The sequence below is a fragment of the Equus quagga genome, chromosome 2 (genome assembly GCF_021613505.1).
Source record: "Equus quagga isolate Etosha38 chromosome 2, UCLA_HA_Equagga_1.0, whole genome shotgun sequence".
NCBI lineage: Eukaryota > Metazoa > Chordata > Mammalia > Perissodactyla > Equidae > Equus > Equus quagga.
In genome coordinates this window covers 158,105,524-158,124,262 of record NC_060268.1, presented here as the reverse complement: position 1 = coordinate 158,124,262, position 18,739 = coordinate 158,105,524, and the positions used below count along the sequence as shown (strand labels likewise).

Sequence of the window (18,739 nt, the reverse complement as noted above, 5' to 3'; positions counted from 1 at the left end):
TAGAAGATGGAGTAGATAAAGGTTACCAGGAACAGATCTTTTCCCCAGAAAAGACATAGAGGCAGTATTGCATAGTGTTTAAGAACATGAACTGTGAAGCCAAACTGCATAGCTTTGACTTCCAGCTTTGCTACTTGCAAGCTATGTGATCTTGGATATAATGTATAACTTCTCTGAGCTTCAGTCCTTCTTATCTGTAATAGGGACAATGGTACCAAATTCAGTTATGAGAATTAATGAATATGTAAAGCACTGAGAACAGTGGCTGACATATAGTTTTTTTATCAAGTTCCAATATAGTCCCTATGCAGTCACTTCTCAGATTCCTTGGCTGAGTTAGTTCCTTTCGAATGTATAAGGGGGTCCGTTAACATTAAAAGATTGATGGTGAACCATCTGTTTCTTCCCTTTCTCCTTTCTCACATATTTTCTCCCTTCACCTCCTTCTATTAATAACTGGGAGGAGGGTGGGGATACAGGCTCTGAAGTTGGACCTGGATTCTGCTTTCACCCTAATTCTGCTGCTTCTACCTTGCGGGCTAGGTTATTCCATGGACAAATAGTTTCAGGTGCCAGAAAGCAGTTCCTTTTATTGAGCTCAAGTCTGTTTTAAGATAAAGATAAAAAATTGTGGGGCCGGCCTGTTGGCGCAGCGGTTAAGTGTGCGTGTTCCGCTTCGGTGGCCCGGGGTTCGCCGGTTCAGATCCCGGGTGTGGACATGGCACTGCTTGTCAAGCTATGCTGTGGCAGGTGTCCCACATATAAAGTAGAGGAAGATGGGCACAGATGTTAGCTCCAGGGCCAGTCTTCCTCAGCAAAAAAGAGGAGGATTGGCAGCAGATGTTAGCTCAGGGCTAATCGTCCTCAAAAAAAAAAAAAATTGTCTAACCCTAAAGGACATCAGGAATTTGATGTGTTGTGTATAAATCCTTATGCCTGGAAATTATGGGAGATAGAAGTTACCCTTCTCATTTATTCATACTTATGGCATAGCAGATGAACCTAAGAGAGTCAAATTTGTTTTAATAAGCACTTCTAAGGAAAAATGTTCTGCCCTGTGCAATAATCAGCATTTAAGTAGAACTGCTACTGATGGTATTTCAAAACACCAGCCCTTATACTAATGGTTTTGGTTACACTCTGCTGTGTTCTATAACTCCTAAGAGCATGTGATAGAGCTAGAATGAAATGTCTCAGGCTTACACTGAACAGAGACCACCTGCCTCATCGCAGGAGGGAGTAGCCATGTGGTAACCTGAAGTAATTAATCAATGAGGCAGCGAGCCGGAGACCCCTCCAAAATCAATCTTCATTTTTCTTTGTAGCTTTTATCAAATAGAGCTTTCCAATAGAGCTTTCTCTATTTTGTTTTATTCAGAATCGCTGACGCACTGTAGAAACATAAATCTTCAGATATCTGCAGTGTGACTCACTCTCTGTTTTATTACAGTCCTGGTGTGTGTGTGTTTCAAGGGACTGTCAGGAAGAATTTATAAATTGTAGTGAGTTCCCCTCCCACCTAGTGAGCTTGTGAAAATCAGCATAAAACACGAGGGCAATCACATCATCTTCTAGGAGATCGATAAAGGAAGAGAGAAGCCTTTTGATGTACATAGTAACCATCTTTTTTCATCCTTTAAGGGTATGCAGCAGAGGATGGTAATGTAATAAAAACAGTCCTTTGTTTGGCTGGATTCAGGAGCACTTACCCCATTTGCAAATGGCGTATCCATGTGAGATATGTATTTGAAAATAGCAAAAGGCATGATGACATCAATCTAACCTATGTTAAATTTGAACCTGAAGCAAAGCCAGTAATATATATTATATAAAGAAAAATCAAATTTCACATATAAGCTCTATTTTAAGACCCTACAAAGCCCCCCTCAATTATTCCCATTTTAAATTACTGTGCTTTCAGGTACACCAATTTATTTGGTTCTAAGAAAAAAAAAGTATATTCTTACGATTTAGACGTTTTTCAGGATCTTAGAGATTTCTAATGATAGAACAATAAAAATAATGTGAGTTGGAAATCAGTGACGAGTGCTCATAAACAAGCAGCATTTCTAGCTAGTCTTTCTTTTGTTTACAAGCAGAGAGATTTCTGGGTTTTTCTCCAGGCTCTGTTTTGAAATCAATACTCTTATTAGATCTGGTTTATGTTATCCTAATGGAATTCTTTCTAACTGGGATTGACTCAGAGTGGCTGTACATAATGGTCTCAGCTGGAGCAGAAGGTATGGTAGACTTCGTAATTATGTTTTTCTGATACTTCCATAAATTCTCTATCAAAGGATTTGTTAAGTTGAAGTGAAATTTACATGACATAAAATTAATCATTTTAAAGTGAACAATTCAGTGTCATTTAGTAGATTCACAATGGTGTGCAGCCACCACCTCTATCTATTTCCAAAACATTTCTATCATTCCAAAATAAACCCCCATACTCATTGAATACTTAGTCCTCATTGCCTCCTCTGTCCCCTCTGGCAACTACCGATCTACTTTCTGTTCCAATGGATTTTTAAATACATTTTAAAAACTGGTCCATGTTTGCCTTCAGAGCCATGAATGGTGCTTCTGGGCTCCCTGCTTATGTTCACAGGTAAATTCCAGAAGCTTATCCCCGGGACTATGTGACTTGCATTATCTCTGGAGCTAAAATTTGGACTCAGGTTTCCAGACAATTGCTGAAATCTTGCCACCCTCTTTAGTCAGTGCAGTAAAGTGAATTCTAGGCCCTTTGATACTGAACTACCGAATTCCTTTGCAAAATTATTTTTCAAAACACGTTTTTAAAAAATAGGTAAATAACACCCAATTCTATTTAATTTTTATCAGGAGCAGAGGTGACTCATGGTTGGATGCACCCAGAGCTCAGCTTTGCGCTGCCACCACCTCACTGCAATGCAGGACAGCAGTAGGCTCAGGAAGTCAGCGAGGTGTAGCGGTGTGTCTGTGGGACGTGGGATTGACAAGGGTTTCTGGGACAGAGAAACTTTAAGTGAAATCTGGTAAGGAAGGGGTGAAAAAAAGGAAAGATTTCTACTCCATCAAGGGAGGGGACATTCTTTCATGAAAGAAAAGCCAGCACTGCAGAGTCAGAGAACCAGGTTCAAATCTCAGCTCTGTCACTTAATGGTGCAACATCAGACAAGGGTTTTAACTTGTCATTCCAAGGCTCTATTCCCTCATTTGTAAAACGGGTATACAAATAGTACACCTACAGAGTGGTACTGAGGTTTAAATGAGGTAATTCTATGTTTACTGCCTAGTGCAGGGTCTGACACATAGCAAGGAGTTACTGAATAAATTATAGCTGTTGTCAGTCTCAGGGTGCAGGGGATCTCATTGTCTAAGGAATCTGAAAGTCATATCGGATATCATTAACATGGTTTACGGACAGCCTTTCCACAATCTCACAGACTCACTTTGTTGTCTTGGTCTGTCATGACAGGTGGTGGTGTTTGCTTCCCTTCCCTTCTCCTCTCTGCCTTACAATTCTGAACACCATGTTTCCCTGTCACTGTAATTGTTCTGATTTAATCATTAACCAACTCTATGCTTTTAATGTCTTTCTTCTATAAATAAGCTCATGGCAATTAATGGCGACTCATTGAAAATAGGACGTATAAATTTGTCAGAGCCAGACATTATATAAATGTAATAAGAGGACTCTGGTTTTGCATAGTGAAGGACCCATTAACCAAATAGTATTCTTAGAAGCAGGAACCAAAGTCTATATTGCAAACCCACGTATTAATGCCACTATTGTTCCTTAATAGGCCCTAAAAGATGTTTTGATTGCTATAAAACTCTCAGTGTTATTGTGCAACTAACAAATCTCTTTTCACCAGCAGTGCCATTAATGTATCTTTGAGTGGTGTCTTAGTGCTCTTAGCCAGATGGACTGAGAATGACAGTACTGCTCAGGACCCAGCAAGCTCCAGCTTCAACCACCAGCATCCGCTGTGAGTTGCATCCACATATCCCCTCATTTGTAGTCTCCATCCTGGAAACTGGCATGGCCTTAGGGAATCTCAACTTGGCAACTGTGGATTTCCGGACACCAGAAGTGGAGCATCCTAGAGGAGTCACAAGTCCCTTGATCTGTACGAGGTTTTGTGTGTGTATTTTTCTGGGGAAAGGGTCCATAGCTTTTGCCAAGGGATCTGTAATCCAAAAAAGGTTATGAATCATTTCAGTAGAGGGAAATTCTATTACTGCTGCCCATGTGCCACTTAAACACCTGGGTTCTGCAGAAGTATAAGCCCATTTTCAAAGAAAGAAAATATTGTTTTGAAGAACTTTTTATCATGTGCTCTCTGCCAGTTCACTCTCAGAAATGTTCACCAGCTCATTAAATGATTATCCAGGCACAGAAGGCATTGTCTTTCAGCGTTTGATTGATTGATTCCCCCCCACCCCCAATCCCCCCCCCGCCCCGCCATGAACTGTCCACTTAGTGCATGACGTGTTTCAGACCAGACAGTCTGAACAAATGCAGACTACAGCCTCAAGGCTTTGGCAGGGGGGGACCCCTAAATGTGGATGCACAGAATAGAGAACATACCATTTCTGAATTATTTGGGGTAGAGCTGCCTCACTGAACCTCAACAGCACTTCTCTCTGCTGAGGCAGCAAAAACCACAGAACACGAGTTATGTTGGTGGGATTCATGTGACTTTTAATTTTTATTTTACTAATGTTTTACAGTAAGTGTGGGGAGTAAAGACAGGGATGGAGTAAGGGGAAGGGAGAAGAGAAAAGTATCTTTCAAGTGCCTTGAATTATTGAAGCAGGTGTTAGGATAAGAAAGGTCAGTAAAAGCATGACATTCTTATCACCGCAGAGCTCACAACGGACATCTGTGACAGAGACATGGCAACTCTTCAGCTCTGGTGGAAGTGACTGCTGACAGACAATCCTACATCAAACTTGGCACACGCAGAAGACTGGCCAATGCGGCTGCTGCATAGCTGGGCAGACAAGTGGACTCTCCAGAATCTACCTCCTAGCATGTAGGCAGGAGCATGTGTGCCCCTTCTCTGTCCTGAGCATCTCGTCCTCTCCAGCAGGGAAGGGAGACCCCACCAACCGTGCAGCAATGGGAAAACTATTGGGCAAGACTCTTTTAGAAAAGAGAAAGATTTTCTTTTTTTAATACATATTTGTTGGTGGTGTGGATTGACCAGAAATGACGACTTATTTTGGGGCAGTAGCCTTGTGTCCTGGTGATAACATAACCTACACTTAGTGAAAGACTTAGGAGAGTGAAAATAAGGCCTCTTTGGGACCTAGACTAGTGGGAAGGGAAATCTGTGTATTGTCTGAAACAGCTAATTCTATATCAATCACTACAAATGAACTGACACAGATCAATGAGACCTCGGCTTTTCCCATTCATACAAATACTCACCTCTTCTAGCTTATACTAAATCTAAGGTCAGCTTAATCACAGTTTGGGATAACTAATACTGCGCTTCTAAAGTTAAGGGGAAAAGCTACAATCTTAATAATTTTTTCCTAATTAAATGGATTCAAATAAGCTGAAAGTCTAAAATCTAGGAACTTTTTCATTATTTTGGGGGCAACCCTTAAAACTCATCACTGCCATTTTCTTTTTTTTAACTTACAGAATTGGAAGGATATGAAATGGACAGGCAGAAGTCCTTACACGAATCATAGAAATGGTCAACATGCATCTAATTTTACCCATTGAGCAAAGAGAGCTAAAGGGGGTAAGTTCTTTTGAGAAGAACCTAAATGTGTTTAAAGGGAAGAATACTACATTAGACTTTTGGGGTTTTTTCCCTGAATGGAATAAAAGGATATATGGAACTGAGGGGAGTGGGAGGGCAAGTGTCCATTCAGCAAACACCCATCACTTGTGAACAGTTCTATCAGGGTGGTGTCGGTGTGGACCACTGGTTTATCTTTGGCAGTGATCTGATGTTTTAGGCATCTAGAGTGAGATTACATAGCTGGCTAGTGGCTGGGAATAGTGAGCGAATATAGGTTTTACTTTCACTTCACAGCAAATGGCGAGGATCACAGATGTAGCACCTTAGTTTGTACTGCCTCTGTACCTGAACCACCTACGGCTGTGAAGCCCCAGCTTTCGGAGGGCAAGCTGGATTCTTAGATAGCTCCTCTGTGATTGCTCTAGGACTGCAGTTGCTCCAATCTAAGGGTGGTTTTCTTATTAGAGAAAGTAAGTACTCGATGCTAAATATGAGACTGAAGCTTTGAAGACATTTTATAGTGGTGACAGGTGTTTTGGTTGAGGAATAGGTTCTTTAACAAGTCAAATGCTTATTATCCCCCTCTTAAGCATTAACTTTTTTTTTAAGCAACAGAATTATATTTTTTGGCTTGAAGTGGTGCTTTCTTCTATATTTGATTTCTCGGTTTTCTTAGTAGATATCACTGTCTCCTCCAAAATTTCTTCAAAACTTTCCCCTATCTGGGAGGTTTTCTTAGAGGCTACCTTAGTAGCCTCCTCTTCCTCCTCCTCCTTCTTAAGAGACAGCCCAGTGGAGGAGGCTTTGGAGGCGGTAGAGCTGAGGATTCTGGGTGGGAGCAGGTAACTTGGATTGGGAAGTGGATTCAGCCCTGAAATGCTTAACCCACTGGTGCTAAAACGTGTCTCTTCACCTTCCAGCAGTTTCCTGCAAATCCAACAGAGAAAAACTCTCAGGAAGTCAACTTGCAACTTTTTTTTAAAAGAACTTAATCCTCTAGCCCCTATTCATTTTAGAAAGATTCCATAAGATGCTGCAGTTTCTTCATGAGATTGAGACTGATAAATACTGAATTCCGAGGCTCAAAGACTTAGAGTATCCAGCATGCGTGCATGCATGCACATACACCACACACACTCACACATCTCTCGCACCAGCTGTGTTTAAAGGACTGTCAAAGGGAAAGCTATCCTAGTCACAAATACATTCGAAAAGGAAAAACCTACAACTTCCCTTGGCCTCACGGCACCCATTTTTGGCACTTAAGAGTCTATAAAGCTCTAGAGAGAAGTAATTTTACTAATTAACACCTTAAGTGCAACAGGGAGAAGGCAGTGGGAAGTCCGCAAAGGAAGAAGGAACCACCTAATCCAGCCTGAACTCGAGATTTGTGCTTTTTCAATGTATAGGGCTCCAAAGGGAATGGAACCAGCAGTAACAAAAACCAGTGAATGAAACTGTTTCAGATACCAGAATTTTTCTCAGCCTGGCTTAAACAGCATCATCAAAGAGTGGCCCCAATACCTTGCCTCTCATAACTCTAATAATTTTTATCATCCTTTCTTTAAAATCAGAAACTCAAGACACTATCAAATACTCTTGGAGCTTTGTTTTGAAGCAGTATACATGGTGTAAAGAAAAAAAGAAAAAATTTTCAGACAGATCTGGGGTTGAATTTGGGCTCTTCCACCTACCAGCACTGTGACTTTAGGCAAGTTACACAGTTAGTCTGTGGTTCAAGTTTCCTCATCTGCAAAATGGGAAGAATATGACCTGACACCTAGATAATTTATATGCAGAAAGTCATAGGACTTTCTATGTTGTATAAACCCTATTTTTAAAGTTAGAGTCTGATGGGTTTTATTTCAACGTCTATGTCCTCACATATCTCCTTAAATCTAGCAGAGGTAGGCAGAATACTCCAGGACAAGTAAGGTGGAGCTGGGATATAACCAAGTTGAGGGACAGAGGGATTGGCTCACCTGGAAGAGGCCAGTGATGTCTTTCCTCATCCCCCCTCACTCAACAGAAATTGGACAGACTAGAACCACTTATTTGGGTAGCATTGCCCCAGCTTTCTCGATCTGCTTGGGTGAGCATGCCCTTTGAAGTACCTGTAAGCTGCTATCTCAATGTCAAGAGCCATTTTGACATTGAGCAAGTCCTGGTATTCACGAAGGTGGCGTGCCATCTCACTCTTGGTGTTCCTCAGATCATTCTCCAGCTGCCCGATGCTATCCTGAAAAGCAACACATCCAACATATTTAGGGCAAATTAGCTGAAATTCACTGAGGTTGCCACAAGGCAAGGACGTCTCAACCATGACTACAAATTAAAACATCCAGGCCTGACCCCTAGCCCAGATTCTGAGTCATTTGTTCTGGGTGGGGTCCCAGCATCTGCATTTCTTCATTAAAGTCCCCAGGAGACTGGATGCATGGTGAGGAACCTCAGCCATGGTGCACATGGTTCTCCAGTGAACACCAGGGAGCTACCCCTTTTTTTCACTTACCATCCCTCCCTTGCTTTTTGTATTGCTGCTTCCAAAAAGCAGTGTTATTGTTGCATGTCCTTCCAAAACCCAAAGCCTCAGGCTAGTTTAGATTCAGAAAATTCCTACTGTGGAAACCACAGAGAGGGTGGCAAGTCTTCTCTGCCTCCATTCCTTTTGATGGTTTCCTGGAAGTCTGCTACTCACTCACTTTACTGAAAGCATTTTACACAACAGATAAGGAAGAAGCAGAAACACTCCATGGAATTATTTTGCTGAGGACTATTTGCCCTGAGTTAACATCTGTTGCCAGTTTTCCTCTTTTTCTTGAGGAAGATTTGCCCTGAGCCAACATCTGTGCCAATCTTCCTCTATTTTGTGTGTGGGCTGACATCACAGCATGGCCACTGAGTGGTGTAGGTCCGTGCCCAGGAACTGAACCTGGGCTGCTGAAGTGGAGCGTGCCACCAGGCCATGGGACCAGCCCCATCCATGGAATTTTTTTTAATTCAATGTCAGATTGAAATTAGAATATTTTTTAGAAAGGAACTAAATTCATATAATGGTTTTGCTCCAAATTCTTCCAGGTACAAACCCAGGCATAGAAGAAAAAGAGCTATTGGGGCTGGCTCAGTGGCATAGCAGCTAAGTCTGTATGCTCCGCTTCAGTGGCCTGGGGTTTGTGGGTTTGGATCCTGGGCACGGACCTACATCGCTCATCAAGCCATGTTGTGGTGGTGTCCCACATACAAAATAGAGGAAGATGGGCATAGATGTTAGCTCAGCGACAATCTTCCTCAAGAAAAAAGAGGAAGATTGGCCACAGATGTTAGCTCAGGGCCAATCTTCCTCACTGACCTCCCTCAAAAAAAGAAGAAAAAGAGCTTTAAATTTGTGATTCTTGAGCAGCCAAAAGGATCTTTTACAAACACAGCAGGCCTGTTGTTCACTTGCTTAAAACCCTCCAATGACTCTGGAATAAAGTCCAAACTCCTCAGTGTGGCCTATACTCTTCTCCTTGCTCGATGTGTTTCAGCTTCCCTGGCCTTCTCTTGTGCTCCTTAAACTTACCAAGTTCATCGCTGTCCCAGGCCCTTTAGGCTGGCTAGTTCCTCTCTTTAAGATGTTCTGTAGTGGGTCTTTACATGGCCAACCCCACGTCATACAAGATTCAGGTCAAATGTCCTCTACTCAGACAGGTCTTCCTAGGCATCCAATTTAAGCACCCTCTCCACATTGATCTCACACATTATTTTACCTCAAGCCAGGGCAGCTGCCAGCCCACGAAAGAACTTTGTACAAATTAGACAAAGGTACCCACTGGAGAGTGGCCACTCTGCTTTTAGCTCTTATCATTATCTAAAATTATCTTGTCCATTTATTAGTCTACTAGTTTATTTTCTGTCACCTTCATCTATAACAGAGATTTTCAACCTTGGCACTATTGACATTTTGGGCATTTAATTCTTTGTTGTGGGGGCTGTTCTATGAATTGTAGGAGATTTAGCAGCATCTCTGACCTCTACCCACTGGAAGCCAGTAGCATACACACCCTCCTTCCCAGTTGTGACAACCAAAAATGTCTTCTCCAGACACTGTTAAATGTTCCGTAGGGGCAAACTGGTCCTGTTCAAGAGTATCGCTCTAGAATGTAATTTACATGGAAACAGGGACTCTGTCTTGTTCACCCTTGGAAGCCCAGAGCCGAGCACAATGCACACTGAAGATGCTCAATGAATAACTGTTGAATGAATGCTACACAAACACTTCTTTTCTTATGACCCAAAAAGGTGTGAGCAAATAACCCATATAATTCAGCTGCAACTTTGTTGACATGAAGAGCACAGAGACAGAGTAATTTTTATGAAATAGTAATGCAGATAGACATATCAGAAACCTCAGGAAAGTAAGTGCTGAGGTGCCCTTGTAACTTCCCTTGTGTGGGGCTGATGAAGTGATGGTGAAAGACAGGGCTGACACATCAAGGGGTGCAAAGTTCCAAATCAAGAGAATCTGCAGAAAGAATTAAAATTCCTACCACCCACCTGTTCTATAAATATTGACAGGAATACCGCAAAGAGAAGACTCAATTAACTGATGGGTACAGAGCAAGGAATGACAAGCAGTGGGGAAAATACATATTACACTGGACAGCGATGGAAATATTCCAAAGTGTGTTAAGAGATCACGAAGGCTTAAAAGGATTTTTACCAAGAAATTTTACTTGACGGTTGCTGTTTGAGGTTAAACTAATCTACAGGCAAGTCTGCTAGTGATGCATTAGGAGTAAGAGAATCGATATTAGCCTGGTAAGGGAGAAAAGAGTCTGGGGTTGGGGGAAAACGGAGAAAGGAGGAAGTATTCTCATTATGCAAAGGAGCCACGGAAATGTAATACAAGGAAGAGAGGATGATTGCATCAGGATCTTTGGGTTGCCTTTCTTGCCCTGCCACAAACTTCCAACATCCCTCAGACAGTTTTCTGTATTTCAGTTTCTTCAAAACTTCCATTTCTGGGGCCGGCCCGTGGCTGAGTGGTTAAGTTCCCACGCTCCACTTTGGCGGCATGAGTTTCGCCAGTTCGGATCCCGGGTGTGGACATGGCACCGCTCATCAGGCCACGTTGAGACGGCATCCCACATGCCACAACTGGAGGGACCCACAACTAAAATATACAACTACGTGCTAGGGGGATCTGGGGGGAAAAAGCAGAAAAGAACAAAAAACCTTCCATTTTTGTGTATGGAAAATTATAATGTTTATTCTCTTCTGAGGTTCTCAAGTTAGGATTTCAATTTAATGCCCTTCATTTGATTATGTGAGTCCATTGTCTGTTAAATTAGATAATAGACATTAGAACAGCACTTGTCGCATAGGAACTGCTCAACAAATGTTAGTGATTTTTATTATTGTTAATATCATACCATGGGATTCTATACTCCTTGTATCATATGGATGAATTAATCATGAGCTCTCCCTACTGCCCCTTGGATAACTAAGGAAAGCAATGGATAATAAAACTTTTTTTTTTTTTGAGGAAGATTAGCCCTGAGCTAACATCTGCTGCCAATCCTCCTCTTTTTGCTGAGGAAGACTGGTCCTGAGCTAACATCTTCCCGTGCCCATCTTCCTCTACTTTATGTGTGGGATGCCTACCACAGCATGGCTTGCCAAGTGGTGCCATGTCCACACCCGGGATCCGAACTGGTGAACCCCAGGCCGCCAAAGTGGAACGTGCGCACTTAACTGCTGCACCACCGGGCTGGCCGGAATAAAACTTTAATATTAGATAGCTGGAGGCATATCCCTTAAAGCACCAGATTTTTAAAAGATAACAATTTTGAATAAAACCCTTTTTAAAGTGGCTGGTACCGCTCTCAATGAGGACATGAAATATAATGCAGCATTTCTCAGCAACTAAGGATTATGATAAGGATCAATTATTTTTCTATAATTCTGTGAGGTCTTTTATCTTTTAGGTTAACTGAGGTATATTGGGCTGTTTATTTCTACCCTAAATGGCCCCAAAGAGCTGTGTTTGAATTAGCGTTTGCTACTTACTGGTTTCCTTTGTCCTGAAATGGAACTGATCTGCTGCTACTCATTCTTGACCATGCCTGAGTGTGGTGGTCCCTCCTCTTCTGTCTTGTTGCAGACTTGAAATCCAAATAACCAAGCGATTTAGAATCATGTAAAGCAACAATGAACAGGCTCGGGGCATCAGAGGGGCCAACTTCCTAATATGTGATTTAAAGACACATGTTTTGTCTCATCAGCAGGTTAATTAGATCCTTTCGAAACAACGATTTTTCTTTCATGGCTATGTTTTCTGAATAAGAGGTTGTTGGGGAGCTGAGTTCTAGACAGATATTTCCTTAAACTTTGATATTACACATTTCACATGTCTATTTTATGGATCAGAGTAGACAAAAAGCATGACTTTGTGCCTTTTAGAAGGAATTGGGCTGACTGCTGACCATGGCTCTTCAACGTCTAATCTCTTTGTTTGCGCTCTCTTCCCCACGCCAGGCTGTGTCTCGCATTGCCCTTCAAAAGCCCTGCCAAAGATGGCCTCCAGCTCGGAATCTGAGCAGCACTGCAGTCCACCCCCTCCCCCAACCACGCAGCTGCTCCTGGCTTAGCCTGAGGGGATGGGAGAGAGGCACTCCCAGCACCAGCTGGGGTCTCTCCCGGAGTAGCTGAGACAAGTGATGAGCTTCTTAGGGCTGGAAGGATGCGGGCTGGTCGTAACAGAAAGAACTGGCTGCACAAGGAATGAAGTGGAGAAGAGCAACAACAAACAGTGCTGTGGATTTCATCGTTTTTAGGGGCCCTCACCCAGGCAAGCAGTAGTGAGAGCAGCACAATCCCATTGAAAGAGGCCATCCAGAATTACTGCTCTGTACAAAAACTTAGTGGGGAGAGAGGATTTTTATATGTGGTCTACCCATGTGCCTTATTCTCTCTCTCTTCTTTGCTTCGTCCCCATCTTTGTTCTCCTTTTTTCCTACCATGCTTTAAAATCTTGCATTATATGAGCTAATTTACACTGAGAAATGTGGTTTAGGTCAGTGCCCCCCAACATCAATGCAAGGAACAACAAGATGCAGAGCTTTCATTGAAAATGCATGTTCCTGGACCACACCTGCGAACTACTGAATCCATACCTTTGGGCGTGGGCCTCAGAATCCTTTTGTTAAGCCCCCAAGTGACCTTGGTGGGTCAATGGGTTTAGGAACCACTAGTTAAGTTTATTTCCATAAAAGAGTTGTTATGGTGGCCCAGATGACAGTAATACAGTGAGGTACAGAGGGGCAAAAACAAAAAACACAGGGAAGAGTACAAAAAAAAAAAAAAGACCAAATGTAGCTTTTTTTCTCGAATTCTAATTTCAGAAATGGATCTAGCAAGCTATAGATTTATATGCAGCCACTGCCACCCCCAATCTCCAAGGGGCCAGCCCCTTCTTGCTATTTAATTAGGTTGAACTCCAATCTCATACTGAAAAGAAGAGGGCAGACTTGGCTCATCTCCCTGGAGAACATTAACTAATGGTGATCTTGATTGTTCAGCAAGGTCTTTCAAGGAAAGCTTCAGCTTTCCAAGACTGACCGCGGTACAGGGCCAGGGACCCCAGTACCCTTCAAAAAGATCCTTAGACATCTTTGGGAGAACTGGGACGCTAATGGCGGTGAAGCAGCTATGCAGGAACCAGAATCGCCCTGTGTCAGAAATGCAAAAGCCTTCAGCTAAGAGGGTGGCTGCATGTGGCTTTTGAAGACAATAGCCCCAGCTCTTCATAACTTCTGTTGCCTTTCTCTGCCTCTCTTCTACACCATCATGTACTTACTATGTCACCATGAATCATTCTTTACCCTTTCAAAAGTGTAATAAGCTTCCTTTCCTCGAATTGGCTGTCAGCTCTCTAGGGCAGGGAAAACATGACTTAAATGGGGCTTTCTTCTGCCTCTTAGAGGGTGGCAAGCTTGCAAAGAAAAATGGGCCTACCAACAATCTCTGAAACAGAAGAAAGAGAACAGCCTCCCACCACTGCAGTGAAAGGGGAGGGGGGATGGCGTGAGAGGGCAAGAAAACAATGGCTGCATCTCAGGAGTCATTGGAGGAGGCAGCTTTTCATCTTGGTCAGCCCTGCTAAGATTGTTAGAGACAACAGACAGAGGACACCCTTGTGGCGTCAGGCCTTCAGATCTGCAGGTGAGGATGTGAGCCCCTCCTCAGCCTTAGGTTCCAAGAGGAAGGAAATAGCTCTCTGTTGTCTGGTCTCCTCTTCGTTTCCAGCAGCAGGTCCACTGAGGCTCTGAAGGCTAAAGCTGATGGGGGCAGCACTGCAGAGCTGCAGATGCCGCAGCCTCTGTTGTTTTTTTGTTTCCTGCAGACCATGTCTGGATGACCCTACTATTGTCTAACACTGAAAGCCTTTTAAAGCAAACAAAACAAGCCAGACAATACTGTCTCTACCTCTTAGAAAGTAGGGGCTCTAACAAGAAGACAGAGGACATGGTAAAGCCCAATACAGACAGTAGTTGTGGGTAAGTTATCCTTTTTGGAGAAATATTGGGCTAGCCATTCAGAAGACTACCTAGTTCACTCTTTGAGGCTTCTAGAAGAAAACATGAAGTCTCAATTAGCTAAATGTGATTAATTCAGGCAATCCAGGGGCTAGGCCACATAGTGAAAAGTTCAAGGTACAGATTTTGGAGCAGAATAGAAGTATTTATTTGAATAGTACTGTAATTCTAGACTAACCAAAACAAATGGTCCAAGCGAGCTTTCTTCCTTTATCAAAGGGAGTCATTTATAGTGAACAGCAAATACCTGCACCTAATAATTCTTTAGCTCCAGACTAAAATAGTACTTTTGAGGTTTCATTCATTTCTTGGTTGTATTTTACTAATATTCCCAAATCCTATTAATTTCATCGAGAGTAAACTTCAATCTTGGCTAGAATGAATTATTGCAAGTTTCTGAATAATTAGCATTCTATCTAATGGAGCTCTTATTGTACCTTGAAGCGGGATCACACTATTTAAATTCTTTCCTACACTCTTCTCCTGCCTCTGTGCCCTTTCTGGTCATAAATCCAGAATGTCCTACAGAGTAAAACTGAAGATATAGTGGCCTTTGTTTGGAGAGAAAAGGAGGAAAGAGCCAATCAGTATCTTCACGAAAGCTTAGAACGCAGGCAGAGGTGGAAAAAAATAAGTGGACTATAACAAAGATAGAACCCATCTCTGTGATTTATCACATGCACTTAGGATGGAAAAATGTTAAGGAAATGGGCATTTGCAAGTGGGATCTCACTGCCGTTGAGCAGATTAAGTGGTTTTTATTCAGTGCTAAGCCATCCATGAAAGTGAAAATTGATGCTGTCCACGAGGTGACCTTTGATTGCAGGTAGCCAAGACTGATGTGTTGGTGTTGCAGAAGGGGAAAAAAAAGCAGTTAATTGCTTAGAGACAGAGAGTCATAACTGGGACAGGAGACGAGATAGTTCTGAGATGGGAAGAACTCGACATCAGCACCGAGGACAGCGCCCCGACCATTCTCGTTTGCTAACCGGCGCAAAGCTTTCTTTGGGAAGAAACACCGTTAGTCGGTCGACAAGGGAACCGTGTGTGTGTTGGGGGAGGGGTGGAGGGCAGAGCGGTTATTACTAGCCCAATCACCCAGCTACTTGGCTCCCAATCTCTACTCCTTTGAGGGCAAAAGTCAAGAAAATGGGATAGAACCCTTCCCAGATCAATCCACATTCTCCACCTCCCCCAACCCTAGGGCAGACCGTACCCCATAAGCATCAATTCTAGGGGGCACAGAAAGCCTTTCAAAGTCAAACAAACAGGCCAGCACCGCCAACCATGGAGAGGCTAAAACCCACCCCCATTGGGCTCACTCCTATTTAGGGTTGGGGACTGACTGTTCTTCACGTCGCCAGTGTGTTTATTCCCACTTGCTGACAGGGAGGCATGAGTTAGATTTTCGGACACCGAAGAACAGGAACTTAAGGGGTTCTTTGTTAGAAGGTCTTGGACAGGAACGTAAGGGAGGAGTAGGAAAAGAGGGCGTCCAGGCCCCTAAAATGAGCGGTGGAGGCTCCAGGGCATTTTGTTTGCCAACTCCTCCAGTCGGGCGGGGCTCTTCCTTTCCCCTCCCTCACCCTCTCCTCGGTTCGTAGGGCCCCAACTGTCCAGGAAAAGGCAGGTATGCGCGGGAGAGGACAGGGCGTCGCTCCCTATGCAGCGCTCCTTACCTGGTAGCTAGCCACCTCAGCACTGTGCCTCTCCTCCAGCTCCAGGATCTGCCTCTCCAAGGACTCATTGGCCCCACGCAGGCCCTCAATCTCGATGGTGCGTGCCTGCAGCTGGCGCCGGTACTCGTGAATCTCCTCGCGGCTGGCCCGGATGGCCTCGGTGCTGCGCGCCGCCTGTTCGTTCAGGTTGGCAAACTTGGACTTGTACCACTCCTCGGCTGACTGCAGGTTCTTGGCGGCCAGGGACTCATACTGGGCGCGGATCTCCCTCAGCGCCGAACTCAGGTCTGGTTTAGCCACAGCCACGTCCACCTCGGCCGCGGCCTGCGACGATGCCTGCAGCGTGGCTAGCAGCTCGGCCACCTCCTCGTCGTGCACCTGGCGCACGAAGGCCAGCTCGTCCAGCAGCGACTCCACCTTCTTCTCTAGGTCCAGGCGGGCCAACGTGGCGCCGTCCACGTCGCGCTGCTGCGCCTTCAGGGCGCGCTCGGCGCCTTCGCGCCCGCGGCTCTCCTCCTCGCAGCGCGCCCGCAGCCGCTGCACCTCCTCGGCCAGCCCGTCGCGCTCCAGCAGGGCCTGCGCGCGCGCCGAGCTCGCCTCCTCCAGCTGCGCGCGCAAGTCGCGCAGCTCTCGCTGGAAGAGCTCGCCGACGCGCGACGGCTCGGCGTGGCGCTGGCGCAGGGCGGCCAGCTCGGCCTCGAGCGCGCGGTTCTGCGTCTCCAGCTGGTGCACCTTCTCGATGAACACGGCGAAGCGGTCGTTGAGGCCCTGCAGCTGCTCCTTCTCGTTGGTGCGGATGATCTTGTACTCGTTCGTGCGCGCCGCCGCCTGGCTCAGGTCCAGGCCTTCGGACGCCGGCGGCCGGCGGTAGGCCAGGCCCAGGCCGAGCGACGAGGCCGAGGAGCAGGCGGCCGAGGAGGCCACATTGCTGCGGGACAGCGACTGCGAGCGGAAGCTGCCCGCGCCGCCGGCTCCGGAGAGGCGCGAGGACAGGCGAGAGCCGTCTCCGAACACCTTGCGGTAGGAGGAGGCGGCGCACAGGTAGTGCTCCGAGCCGAAGCTCATGGTGCCGGACCAGGGCCGGGAGAGCGGCTGCGGCTGCAGACGAGAGGAGAGGCGAAGAGAGGTGCGCCAGGCGGGGCGCGGCGGCCGGTGTGCGCCGGGTTTTAAGGCGCCGGGGCTGGGGCGGCGCGTCGGGGGCGGAGCTCCTGCTCCTGGTCTGGAGGAGAGAGGGAAGGGGGGCATCCAGGAGCGGGGGCGGGGAAGCGCAGTGAATACCGCAGCTGCGCGAGCCGCGGACCTAGGGCCCCGGGACAGAGCCATTTGCTTACGAGCTGCCTCCTGGCCGCAGCGCCCCTCCCCAAGAATCGTCTCATTTGGAAGTGACTTGAGCGGAGGGGTGCCTAAAAGACTGGGGTTTCCCGTCCGGAAACACACGGCGCTGTCGCGTCCCTTGACCCTGTCCTCCTTGCCCTCTTTAACCCAACTGGGAGGATAGGGTTTTCTGGGAAGTGTCCCGCACCCGCATCCTCACCCCGGAGCTCCCGAGGGTGGGGCCCTGTTTTTCCAGTTAGAGTGGGGAACCGCAGGGCGAGGCTTTGACCCCCTCCTCAGCCCACTCCGGGTTCCCAGGGGAAAAGTGGGTCTACGTCAGAGAGCATCTCATCAGCTGTTCCTCTGCAGCTCTCAGGAGCGCCGGGGGCGGGTGAGTGCGCGGAAAGCCTGCGACGCCTTCGGAAGAGAAGGGAGGTAGGTAAAGAACGTGGGCCTGAGTTACAGAGTGCGAAAAAGCGGAGAAAAGAGCTAGGATGGCCGCAATGGGCAGAGCTGATGTGCCCCTGCCTTTTGTGTAAGTGTGCTCTCCCGGTCACCACAGTCCCCACCACTCTCCGCTGCATAACGCCCACCTTCTTAATTCGTTCACCTTCTGGCCCTGCAGGCGTTTGAGATTTCAGTCTGTAAATCCTCCTCTGATTTAGGAGGGACTAAGTCAGATCTTCTTGTGGAGATCTCTGTTTGGACAGAAGAGGTCCCTGCAAACAAATTAAACTCCAGGAGTGGGGAAGATGCTGCTGACTGAGCTGGCCTGCGTTACCCCACAGAGGGGAGGATCAAAGAATGGCGTCTGGAAAGGTGAAGGTTGGGAGGAGTCAGTGTGTGGTCTGTAGTATGCACTCACCTTCAAGCTTCTAATATCTCTCAGGATGTGGCTGTGGCTTTGGAGAGATAGTAGGAAGAACTTTTCAGTAGGTTCCAGAATTCTAGACTGAAGGCCTTCTTTGATCTTGGAATCTCAAGGATGTAGGTCTAGGATAAGCTTTAACTTCCTGAGGGGACACGTTCCAAGAGACAGGCCACTAAAGGAAGGGGGAAGGGCGTCCTGTGGGATTTGGGAGCATATCTCCTAGCTTTGTGCTTGATGTCATGCAAGATGGCCAGGCCCTGCCATAGCGTGTCCCCCTGGTTCCTTATCACAGACAAGATTGGAGCTGGAGGGACTCAGTTCTGAGTTCGCTGGGCTCAGAAATGCTTGGTGAGTGAAGGATGGAAGAGTGATAACGCCTGAATAATTCCTCTCTGCTAGCCATGGTGCCAGGACTTTTGCATAGGCTTACCTCCTTGCCACTCTTTAAGGTGGCCCTTAACCCCATCTTACAGATGAGAAACTGAGGCTCAGCTGCAGCACTCTACATAAGGTCACTAGAAAGCAAACCTACTTTCTTTCCTCACTACT

At 45.8% G+C, this 18,739-nt stretch overlaps 1 protein-coding gene and 1 long non-coding RNA gene across 2 annotated transcripts; one reads left to right on the top strand and one right to left on the bottom strand.

Annotated features, from left to right (window-relative positions):
• The first annotated feature begins 2,946 nt into the window (after nucleotides 1–2,946).
• On the top strand, nucleotides 2,947–6,358 carry LOC124235869 (uncharacterized). Its single transcript, XR_006887590.1, has 3 exons — nucleotides 2,947–4,115; nucleotides 4,856–5,024; nucleotides 5,642–6,358. It is a non-coding gene; the product is annotated as an uncharacterized LOC124235869 (long non-coding RNA).
• A 6-nt stretch (nucleotides 6,359–6,364) lies between these two features.
• On the bottom strand, nucleotides 6,365–17,070 carry INA (internexin neuronal intermediate filament protein alpha). The gene is made up of 3 exons (XM_046654388.1): nucleotides 16,006–17,070; nucleotides 7,862–7,986; nucleotides 6,365–6,674 (listed from the first exon to the last, which is right to left on the bottom strand). Exons 1-3 carry the CDS (start codon nucleotides 17,068–17,070, stop codon nucleotides 6,365–6,367), a joined length of 1,500 nt encoding a protein of 499 aa, XP_046510344.1.
• Nucleotides 17,071–18,739: the final 1,669 nt, after the last annotated feature.